At 41.1% G+C, this 12,285-nt stretch overlaps 1 protein-coding gene across 7 annotated transcripts in view; it reads right to left on the bottom strand.

Moving 5' to 3' along the window:
- RNF111 (ring finger protein 111) overlaps positions 1–5,876 on the bottom strand; it is a 93,981-nt gene extending 88,105 nt beyond the window's left edge. For 3 of the 7 annotated variants that reach the window (XM_075530596.1, XM_075530597.1, XM_075530598.1), the window contains exon 1: positions 5,163–5,183. In XM_075530596.1, coding sequence (XP_075386711.1) covers positions 5,163–5,176 — 14 coding nt within the window. In that variant the 5' untranslated portion in view covers positions 5,177–5,183. Of the gene's footprint in view, positions 1–2,916; positions 3,034–5,162; positions 5,305–5,496 lie in introns of those variants that run through there. The other 4 variants (XM_075530601.1, XM_075530602.1, XM_075530600.1 and 1 more) reach the window with 4 other exon arrangements.
- Positions 5,877–12,285: the final 6,409 nt, after the last annotated feature.

Genomic DNA, 12,285 nt, shown 5'->3' with positions numbered 1-12,285 from the left:
AAAGATCAGTAGAGAATAAAAATAATTGATGGGAACTAAAACCAGGGGGGGAAATTTGATGAGGAACCAGAAAGTCTGATGAGACACAAGATTGCTGAATTAGCTCAAAGCTGTTTGTCCCCAGAATGTGTAATTATTAGTTACACAGGGAAAAATAATAACTTTACTAGTGGAAAAATCAGACAACACCAGGGCCTGATAATTAAATATCACCAAAGAAGGACAGATCAATATCATGCCTCCAAACCCTGGGAAGGATATAAAATCCCTGGCTGTGATACATAACCTGAACAAAATTATGAGGAAATGTGAGATATATCTAACTGAAGAGTATTCTATAAGATACATGACCTATATTCTTAAAAAATATCAGTAAACAAAGAAAGACTAAAGCACTGGTCCAAATTAATGTAAAGAAATGCGGCAACTAAACACAATTTGTAATGCTGAACTAAATCCTATACGAAAAATGGGGGAAATGCTAACAAGCAAATGCTAATATTGGGATCAATTGACAGAAGTGGAATGTGAGTTATAGATTCCATGCAGGTACAGTATTAACACTGAATTTCCTGACTTTGCTAACTCTACTTTGAATGAATCCCACCATTTCCTCTTCTGCTTCTCACAGTGACCCTACTAAACAGAATCAAACTGCCCTGTGGTTCCTGATACTGCAAATCTCTGTGGGAAACAGAATCCTCCTCTTTCTCCTACGGAGTGCCTGACCCTGCAGTTATCAACTGCCAGTGTACAATCCACTGGGCCGACAGAGTTCCTCCTCTGTCCTGATGATGAATCAGAATCAACTTGACAGCAGTGGGTTTGGTTATTTTTGGTACCATGATAATAAATCGTGGCAAAGTTTGTGATCAGATACTAACCTAAAGATTGGTGGTTCAAACCCACCCTGCAGCCCTCAGAAAAAAGGCTTGGTGATCTGCTTCCCTATAGAGCAGTTTCCCTCTGTAAGAAGGCAGCCATCAGAGAATCAACTTGATGGCAGATTCAAGTGTTTGGTTTATTATAATAATGCAAGAGATTGCGTCAGATGGTGAATATTCACAGGCAAATTGCTTAATGTATGTGATATACTCGCCAATGATTCAGAAGACAAACAAGAAAACAAATTGTCAAAAACTGGTGAACATGAACAAAGAGGATCCAAGAATTCACCATACAAAATGTTTTTTGTTTAAAATTATTTCAAAAAAAAAACCTTAATTAAAAGCAATTTAGGTTGTCAAAGGGTAAGGAAAACAAGTCATTTATTCTGATAGCCAACATAGAACACAAAAAACACATAGGAGCCATGCTGCTAACCCCATAGTTCAAAACCACCACATTTTGAGGGAGAAAGCTATGGCTTTCTACTACTGTAAAAAGTTATAGAATTAAAAAAAAATGTAATAGTCTTAGAAACCCACAGGAACAGTTCTCCTCTGTCCTATAGGGTCACCATGAGTCAGAATCGACTCAATGGCAGTGCAAATATATAGCACATATGCACATCTATCTTGAAAGAAATACAGCCAGAATGGTATGTAGAAATCAAGGACAGTAAGATTTCATCTCACCTATCTGGACCTGTTATCAGGGGACCAGATCCTGGAGAAGAATTTCTTGTTCGGTAAAGTAAGAAGATGACCCTCCAAGAGATGGATAGACACAGTGGCAGCAACAATGAGCGTGAGCGTAACAATCCTCCAGAAGCAGGCAGTATTTCACGCTGCTGAGTATAAGGTTGCTGAGTCAGTACTGACTCAAAAGCGCCTAATGCTCACAAATAGGGGAAATTGTTACAACAGAGATTTCAAATGACACCTAGCCACAGGTAACATTTCTTACCATTTTCAATTTCCTATTAGAGGAAACTATTTTCAGAGTTCCCAAGCACCTAAACACTAAGTTGCTGCTTCTGTACACTCTCAGGATACAAAACAGAATCCGGAAACATCAGCACCTTATTTTCACCATGCTGGCACGGTGTCCACATCAAGTTACTCCTCCAGCCAACTCTAAGCCCTCGGTAAGTACACTTGGTAAGATTCTGCTCTCCGCCCTGGCACAGCGCATCCCCCACCCCACCCCCAACAACTACTCATTTGTTAAATGAATGGTAAACATGTAGCAAGAGGAACAACATCCTGTATTTTGTCAAAATTGAAACAAACAAAGGGAAAAATACACCTAAAAATGGCACTCTCTATAAGTTATTTTAGATAAAATGCTTATCTTCAAACTTTAAAAAAGGAAACAACAATGTAAGTTTGAGGGGAAATGAAATTGAAAATTAATGGACTTTTTCCAGGAACTTTCTGAAGGCCCCTCCAGTTATAGGCATTTTCTTCTATAAACAACACCATCAACAAAATTAAAATCAGTGCCTTGACATTACCTAATGCCTAGCCATAGGTTCCTGTCAACTGTTCCAAAATGACTTTTTGCAGTTGATTTCTTTGAGTCAAAATTTAAACAAAGCCAACATATTTGGGTGCTACGGGTAGTTTCCATCTTTTCACACTATTAGCAATTATGCAAAAGTGTAGCAGATAAACAAGGTAATTTACACTCAAGAGCCTCAGATTCCAATTCAATTTAATGACTTGCTGCACCTTCCATGTGGCTGAGTCTTTCCAGTCACTGAGATCTCAAATCAAGTATGAGAGATCTTCCTAACTCACAAGAGGACCACTTCCATACACTCTATATTACACTCTTTTTTTATTTTCTTCCTGGGACTTCCTATTGCCTGAAACTATTGTTTCACACTATTATCCGCATTCCTCCAAAAGAACACACAGTCCATAAATGCCGTGCATTCTTCACTACTGAATCCCCCAAACCAAGGACAGTGCCTAGAGCATGAAACATTCAATAAATACTTATTGAATGACTGAGAAAATAATGCAGTACCTCAGGTTAAAATTAAGGTTCAGCTTAGTATTTCCTTTTACACATTGGTAGCTCACTCCTCATTCAATGGTACAAATCAAGTACCACTGGAAACCTGGACCAGCTGTTACCAATACTCTGTGGGATGCAGGAAAGAAGAAAAAATATATAAGAAAGACATCCAATGCAATCCTGACTTTTAATGAATCATTATTACAGATTTCTGAAAGAAAAAAATTCTTTGGGTAGATACTGTACAACCTCACCAGGAGTAAAAAAAGTTTCATTTTTAATACCATATGAGGACTACAACAGCATTACACACACATGCAGCATTTAACTTTCTGAATATAAAATTATACCTCAGGATGCTATTCTTTCGGGAATTCAATCACAGTGAATAAAACAATGAAAACTACAAACACCTAAATAAAAACACAAATCAGACAGTGATTGTGGGAGCAATTGTACAATACTGGTTGATGTGATTGAACTACGGAATGATATCTGTATTGACTCCCAAACGAATGGTTTTGAAAAAAAAATTTTTAATACAAAAACAAATCATTCAATGTAGGACCCAGAGAAAACCAGATTTCTAACCCAAACCTCTCATAGTTCAGAGATCTGAAGTCCAGGAAGAGTAACCAGTAAAGCCACAGATCTAATGAACAAAGCAAAGCTAGATCTAAAATCTGATCTGCCTCTAGCCTATACTTTCCATAAGATAATGCTACCCTCAGAATGTTACTATCAACTTATAATATAGTTTAATTACTATCGTTTCTTAGGACTTTTTTTTTCCCCTCTCGGAGTCCAAGCTCACAGGCTGAAAAAAAGTCAAAATAAAGATACATATAACTATGTCTGAAGTAAAGAATGACATCCCTTTCTGACAAAATATCTAAGATCTAATTTAATTGGCTTGATTCAGTGAGGTGAAATTTAAAGTGAAAAATATTCTATTTAGGAGTATCTGCTGACAATTCCTTTCTTTGAGACTTGTAAACTGCCAATCTTGCTTTAAACATCACTGTGGCTTTTTCCTAATTATTTTAAGAAATGAAAAATAGGTTAGTGAAGTGAAATTCCTCAACCCTGGAAACTTCAAGTTACCCTCCACAGCATTTTTCACCACAGAAATTACCTTTAATTACACCCTTCTTCAGGAGCCAGCACTACTTACAGTGAAAGAACAAATGGCCAACAGATACAAAGTGACATAAGTAGCTTCCTAAATAAGATACAGTATTGCCTCCAAAGAGCAACAACACACAACCTCCTTCCTAGTTTCTCAAATACGGTTAGAATATGACAGAGAAACTGAGATAGTAAACACGGTGATCAGGAGAAAGATGGCAAAGTCATTTGCTCAAGGTTAAATGGCAAGACAGTCACACAAATTACAATTCAAGGATTTAAAATCTTCTGATTCAAGATTATTTTCTGAGTAAAAGGGACGCCTTTTCTCATCTCCTGTTTTTGTCTCACAAACCAAAGGCAAATTACTGCTTAGTATTAAAATTTTGCTTTACAATTCCAGGAAACATTTTAAAATAAAATATAAAATATCTGTTAATAAAAAGCCGTATTACTTTACCAGTTTCTCCTATGTAATATCAAAAGCACACTCTAGCATTTGCAGGCACTAAGACATAAAAAAATAGATAGCTAAAGAAAGAAAGTGGAACCTTCTTTTATCTATCCCCAGTCTGTTGTTTATATGTAAAGCAAGAAAACGGAAGATAAAATGCAAACGAAATAAAGTTTGAATAGGTTAGGTTCCAAAGCTGTAAGAACTCCGATAAAATGAAGCCTACGTCAATTGGCAGCTTAACTCTCGATAGTTTCTCAATGGAGACTGCACATAAACCAAGAATCAGGAAAGCTCACCACAATGCAATGGAGCCACCCCCTCACACGACAACATCAACAAATTAAATGAACGCCTTCTACTTCCTGGTATTTTTTTTGAACATGAAAAACTTACACTTGGCTAAGAAACATCTGCAAGTGTCTGCCTACCACCTTATTTGAGAACGACCGTGGCAAATCTCTCGTTCTGCAGTACAGGGCTGCTCTGTCCCCTCAGCACTACCACCGTCCTCTTGCACTTTAGCGAAGGGAATAATACAGATATAGCACGCTTCTACACGAAATCTGATCATTTTGGTGGTGTTCCGCGGACTTCGTTTCCTTATCCCAGGAGGCAACTCCCTAACCGTCAGGGTTGACTGAACGCGCCCCCCCACCCCGGCCCAGGTTACCTCCTTCGCTCCATTGTCAAATCGCACTCCCACGCCTCAGCCCCCATCCGGAGACTCTAGGGAGGGTCGAAACCCCTAACGAAATCCCCTGCCCCATAACTCCCGCCCTCCGAGGTGTGGGTGTGTCTGTAGACCGAGGCTGGGCCCCAACAGAATCCAATCTTTCCACAGCACCCCAGACCCTAAGTAGTCGCGATCGAAGCCACACCGGCCGGCCGCGGACCCCAACCTTCGCCCGCCGCAGCCCTTCCTCTTTCTCCCCTCCAGGCCGGCCCCTCCCCCGAAGCGCGCACGCGCGGCCTCCGATCGATCCCCTCCCCCCGGGCCCCCTCACCTTAACCATTAGCCACCGCCGTCGAAGGGTCCGGGAATCACTGATCCAGGAAGGAAGACGAGCGACGTGAGGGAGGAGGGGGATGCGTCGAGAGGCAGTTATCTGCGCCTCAGATCTCGGCCTAATAGGCCCCTGTCGCTAGAAGCAGCGTCTGTCACCGCCACCAAAACGCTATGAACGGCCGGGCCTTCACTCGGCCCGGTCAGCCCAGCCTGGATTTAGAACGCCTAATTCGGCCCCACGGGAACTCTTTCTCCGCAGTTGTGGCGTTTCTAGGCTGCGCACAGCGAGCACCCCCACTGCTACTGCTACAGCTCCCCGGCCGCTGCCGCCGCCGCCGCCGCCGCCGCCTAACCAATCCTTCCCCTGCCGAGCAAGCACGACAACTGGGGGACTTTACGACAGTTCGCAAAGTGCGAGCGCAAGCGACTTCAGGCCTTCATTAACATGTTTGTTTCTGCGCGTGCTCGGATGATTCCCTCTCCCTGCCCCGCCCCCGCCCCTCGCCCCTCCCCCTTTGTACTTTTTTTTTTCTTTCTCTCTCTCCCCCAGCTTCATGAAACCCAGCGCTGTCAAAAAGCTCAATCAGTATTTATTTTCCTTGGTACTTGATCCGTTCAATATTCCAGTAAATTTTAAAATACATCTTGACTAATTTTCCTTCACTGAAATTGCTGAGTATATACTTGCTGTACACTTAAAAGAAACCCTCATGGTTTGGTGTCTTTCCGAACAAATGATACATGCATACATGCTAATGACAAAGCTCACTGCACCTGACTGTTAAAGGTAATTTGCTTCCGGAACCAGATAAAAGTGGTAATAAATATCGTGGGAACTCTGGCTGTATAATCGCATAAGCCTACTTGTTTAATTCTTTCAGAAAAATCAGTAGATAGGAAAAAAAAAGAAAAATCAGTAGATAGAAAATGCTTCTTTAAAAAAATGCTTCTTTACTGTGCATTATAAGGATATAGGGAAAGAACACGAGAAATGGAGTCACAGACTTCCTTTAAAATTCCAGTAATTGTCACTGAACAGCTGCATAATTTCATTAGACCTTTATAAATCTGTTTTCTAAATGGAATAACAGGATTGACCACAAAGGTTTCCATTTATATAATGCTCCTAACATGTATGTTACTTGTCTCTGCTTGGCTCCGATTCATGGCAGTCCCAGTGTGCAGATCAGAACTTCTCCAAGGGGCTCAGAAGGCTGTGCTCTAAGGGAAGCAGATCACCAGACCTGTCTTCCAAAGTGCTTTTGAGTGGATTCAAGCAGCCAAAATTTTGGCTGGTAGTCAAGCACTTACTTAGCAATGTGTGTCAACCAAGGACTCCGGCCGCTGACATTACTTACCAAGCAATTGTTCGGAAACATTCATTTCTTTCCTTTGCCATCAACTCCTACTTCTCATTATTGCTCAGAGAAGGAAATATTTTTTAAATGTAGCTGAACTAATTTTTTAAAAGTCTGTTTGAGCATTATGCTTTTGAAGAACTATCTAAGTGGGATGAAATTGAGCAAAGTAACTCCAGGGATTAGAGAGGAACTTTAAGGGACTCTTTGAAGAGAGCAACCTCACTGACAAAGTAAGGCTATCATTTTGAAAAACTGGAAATATCATTTGACTAGGCAGAGCAGGACCAAATTACCATATATACTCGAGTATAAGCCAACCGAGTATCAGCCGTGGTACCTAACTTTACCACAAAAACTTCATTAAAATGTGCTGGAAAACTTGGGTTATACTCGAGTATATACGGTATGTTTATGTTACTGAGGGAGGAACAACTCAGAGTAGGCAATGAAGGTTACGAAGTTGTATACATAGAAGCTATTGAATTACTATATCTTTTGCTATGTGTGTTCTCAACAAAAACAAAATGGATTTCATTTTAAATTTAAAGAAAAAAGAAAGGGTGGTAGATTTCCTCAATCCTTTTTTTCCTTCAAACTATAATCTGGGCTATGTTTTCTACGACCGGTGTTTTAACTGCCAAGACTTCTCAGAACCACATATCTAGGCCTCACCATTCCTCTAACGATCCTGACCTGTGGGCTCACCAATCAGGTAGACACTAGCCACCTGTGGCTTCTGATCACCTGACCTGTTGCCAGCAGAAACTGAGAAGTGCTGTAAGTGTAAGAAACTGAGATTCATCCAACTTCAGATTCCCTATGAAAGAGGGAACAAAAGATTGTATAACATCTCAATTTTTAATTATTGTAATAACATTTTTTATACATTAAGCTTAGATCAGCGGTTCTCAACTGGAGGTGACTTTGCCCCCTCCAGGAAGATTTGTCAATGTCTGGAAATATTTTTATTGTCACAACTGAGAGATGAGGGTGGTGGCTAAGCGTACTACAAGATCCCCACGAGAAAGAATTCATTACCCAGCCCAAATTGTAAATAGAACAGAGTTTTAGAAATCCTGGGTAAAGGATTATAAATATTAATTTCTCCCATTTTTCTTTACTTTTTTTAATGTGGCTACTAGAAGTTTTTTTAAGTTGTAACTAACAGTATATTTCTATTGTACAGCACCGGTCAAGACCTTGGCTATGTCATTTATAATTTAATATCTCCTAACACAGGAACCTCAGTCTCACATATCATGTCTGGATAAGTATGCAAATAAATGTCAAAACTCAAACTCACTGCCATGGGGCCAATTCTGATTCACAGTAGGTATATTATACTCACAACCCATCCATTTCAGTTTCTCCTATCTCAGTCAATAGTTCCCAAGTTACCATATTAAAGGACTATCTTTAATTACTCTCTCTTCTTCACCCTGGCCCCATCAATCATCAGGTCTTTCTCATAAATATCTACACCACTCCAGGGTACTTGTATTTCATTGACTCGTTGTACAAACATTGACAGCACACTGCCTACATGTAAGAAATTGAGTGAGGCATTTCAAGTATGAGATACAAGATTATTGCCCTATGTCCTGCTAGCGGTGTTTTTAGGGGGCCTAGAAAAAAATCCGTTATTGACACTATCATGTGAAAGAGCTAATACAGTATCACAGAGCTCAAAAAATACAAAGGTGGAACCCTTTAAACAAAGGTAGAGAAGATGGTTAGACAAAATTCTGTAACATAAGAGACCCAGTGAAATCAAGTAAATAGAAAAGGTTTCCCAGGCAGAAAGGTAAGATAAGCTAAAATATAAAATCTTTTTTTATCATTTTATTGGGGGCTCGTACAATTCTTATCACAGTACATACATACATCCATTGTGCCAAGAACATATGTACATTTGTTGCCATCATCATTCTCAAAACATTTGCCTTCTACTTGAGCCCTTAATATCTGCTGCTCATTTTCCCCCTCCCTTCCCACTTCTCCCTACCTCATGAACCCTTCATCATTCATAAATTATTATTATTTTGTCATATGTTGCACTGTCTGACATCTCATCCAGCCTTCCCTGCTGTCCGTCCCCCAGGGAGGAGGCTATACGTAGATTCTTGTAATCAGTTCCCCCTTTCTACCTCACATTCTCTCCACCCTTCAGGCATCGCCACTCTCATCATAGATCCTGAAGGAGTCATCTGTCCTGGGTTCACTGTGTTTCCAGATGCTATCTGTACCTATGTACATCATCTGGTCTAGCCAGATTTGTAAGGTAGAACTGGGATCGAGATAGTGGGGGGGAGGGGAAGCATTTAAGAACTGGAAGAAAGTTATACGTTTCATCATTGCTACCCTGCACCCTGACTGGCTCATCTCCTCCCCACAACCCTTCAGTAAGGGGGTGTCCGGTTGGCTACCAATGGGTTTTGAGTCTCCACTCACCCACATTTACAATGATATGAAAATACAAAATCTTTTATCTCAAACCAAACCACATTCCTGTTGAGTTGATTGGGACGCATTAAAAAAAACTGCTGTCAGGGATAACAATCTGGAGGAGAAAACAACGGGACCTGATGAGGGACATGGGAGAAGGGGAGGTGGCCGAAAGGAAGTAGCTGTTAACAAACCCAGGGACAAGGGAAAAACAAATGATCCAAAATTGATGGTGAGGAGGTATAAGAGGCCTGGTAGGGCTTGATCAAGGGCAATGTAACCCACAGGATTTACTGAAACCCAAATGAAGGCTGAACATGATAGTGGGACAACAGGAAAGTAAAAGGAAATCGAGGACGGTACTAAGAGGCAAAGGACTTCTATAGAGGTCTGAATACAGGCATGTACAAATGTAAATATATTTATATAAAAGGGGAAATAGATTTATGTGCATATATTTATAGGTCTAGTGTTAGATGGACATTGGGCCTCTACTCAAGTACTCCCTCAATGTAAGAACACTTTGTTCTATTAAACTAGCATTCCATGGTGCTCACCTTCCTGAAACGATCCCTGAAGACAAAGTGGGTGCATAAGCAAATGTGGTGAAGAAAGCTGATGGTGCCCGGCTATCAAAAGATATAGTGTATGGGGTCTTAAAGACTTGAAGGTAAAGAAGCAGCCATCTAGCTCAGAAGCAACAAAACCCACATGGAAGAAGTACACCAGCCTGTGTGATCAAAGGGATGAGGTATCAGGCATCAAAGAACAAAAAAAATCATATCATTGTGAATGAAGAGGAGTGCAGAGTGTAGACCCAAAGCCAATCTGTAGGCAATTGGACATCCCCTTACAGAAGGGTCTCCAGAGGAGACAAGCCAGTCAGGGTGTACTGTAGCACCGATGAAACATATAACTTTCCTCTAGTTCTTTAATGCTTCCTCTCTTCCCCTGACTCCATCCCACTATCATGATCCCAAGTCTACTTTACAAATCTGGCTAGACCAAAGGATATACCCTGGTACAGATCAGAGCTGGAAACACAGGGAATCCAGGACAGATAAACCCCTCAGGACCAATAATGAGAGTAGAGATACCAGGAGGGGAAGGGGAAGACAGGGGAGAAAGGAGGAACCAATCACAATGATCTACATATAACCCCCTCCCTGGGGGATATACAACAGAAAAGTGGGTGAAGGCAGACATTGGTCAGTGTAAGACATGAAAAAATAATAATAATTTATAAATTATCAAGGGTTTATGAAGCAGGGAGGGTGGGGAAGGGAAGGGGAGAAAAATGAGGAGCTGGTACCAAGGGCTCAAGTAGAAAGAAAATGTTTTGAGAATGATGATGGCAACAAATATATAAATGTGCTTGACACAATGGATGGATGGATGGATGGATGGATGGATGGATGGATGGATGGATGGATGGATGGATGGATTGTAATAAGAATTGTAGGAACCCCTAATAAAATGATTTTTTAAATAGTGAAAAAACTGCCATCAAGACAATTCCAACTCAGAGTGATCTTATAATTAGTAGCCCAATTTGTAATCCATCAAGCCACCAGAGTTCCTTATTCCTGACTCGTAGCATCAAGCAAATTCCCTAATCTGTTGAATGTGGCGTGCTGGGAACTAGACAGAGGGAAGAGAAGTCCATAAGAAAGAAAAAACTTTATTATTCTTTGTTGTTGTTTATTGTCACCGAGTTAATTCTCAGTCAGGGCTACCCTGTGTACACAGAGCGTTTTCAAGGTTCCATGGCATTTTCATGGCAGGGACATTTCCAAGCACATTGCCAGGCCTCACGTCCAAGGTCCCTCCAAGTGGCTTTGAACAACTGCCAACTTTTCAATTCGTGATCTAGCACTTAACCATGTGTGACATCCAGGGGCTACTAAGATGGGATTGACGGAGGTCATTTTTGCTACAATAAAGAATTTCAAGTATTTTATATTTGAAGTTATAGGAAGCCATCAAAGAACAGAAGTCAGAAATAGCCATCAAATGGGACTATTAGAGAAATGTTCACATAAGCAGGATGGAGTGTGGTGTGGTGAAGGACAATAGTAGAGAAAGGAAGGCTAGTTGAAATAACAGGTGATGAACGTGGTAGAAATGAGATTGATAAGGATTTGCTAATGATCTCTTTTAAAAGAATTAATGATGTTGCGAATGTCCAACTGTTCCATGCTGCTATATTCAGCTCCCCTTGCCCCCAATCCTCCCTTGAGTCTAGTCCCTTAATTTCCTGGGTTTTTGAATTGCTGCAAGGCCCCACAGAAACTCATGAAACCTTGAGGAACTGTCTCATGCAATGGTGGGTGCTGTTCAGTCCAAAATCCAAAGGTCAGGCCAGTTCAGGGTCCAGAGCCACAAGCCCCAAATGTCCATACGTCACAGTAGATCCTCTTGCTTCCGCCAAGGCTCAATCAGGAAAAGAGAGGTCTGCTTTTCCAGGTGAGTTGATGGATACGTGGAACCGCAGGGCAGAACCATTGTATATCCAAGAGTGTGGCCTGGTTCATGCCAGGTGAGAAAATGGGATTTTTTAAATGCCCTCAAGGAAACAAAGAGTGTGGCTTGATTCACATCTGGAACCAAAAAGTAGGATCTTAAAGATGTCATCAAGAAAAAACAATGTAGCTCACTTCACATACTCGACTAAGGTCAGGTCTTGATCCCGTCCTATGTTTGACCATTAGTAGAGAATGCCTTCCAAAAGTGGGACTAAAGCTACAGGTGTCTAACGTCCAGAATTAGCATATGTCAAATAAGGGATGATGGCTGGTGTTGTTAGGGGCCATGCAGTCAGTTCTAACTGACAGCGACCCTCTGTACAAGAAGACGCAACATTCCCTGGTCCTGCTCCATCCGCACGGCACAATTGCTCTTATGGTTGAGCCCATTAGTGCAGCCGCTGTGTCGGTCCATCTCGTTGGTTGAAAACCTCGCTCTTTTCTGCTGCCCCTCTC

Source organism: Tenrec ecaudatus, chromosome 14, assembly GCF_050624435.1.
Source record: "Tenrec ecaudatus isolate mTenEca1 chromosome 14, mTenEca1.hap1, whole genome shotgun sequence".
Taxonomy (NCBI): Eukaryota; Metazoa; Chordata; class Mammalia; order Afrosoricida; family Tenrecidae; genus Tenrec; species Tenrec ecaudatus.
Note: the sequence above shows the minus strand (reverse complement) of the source record. Positions and strands in the feature narration are given on the sequence as shown.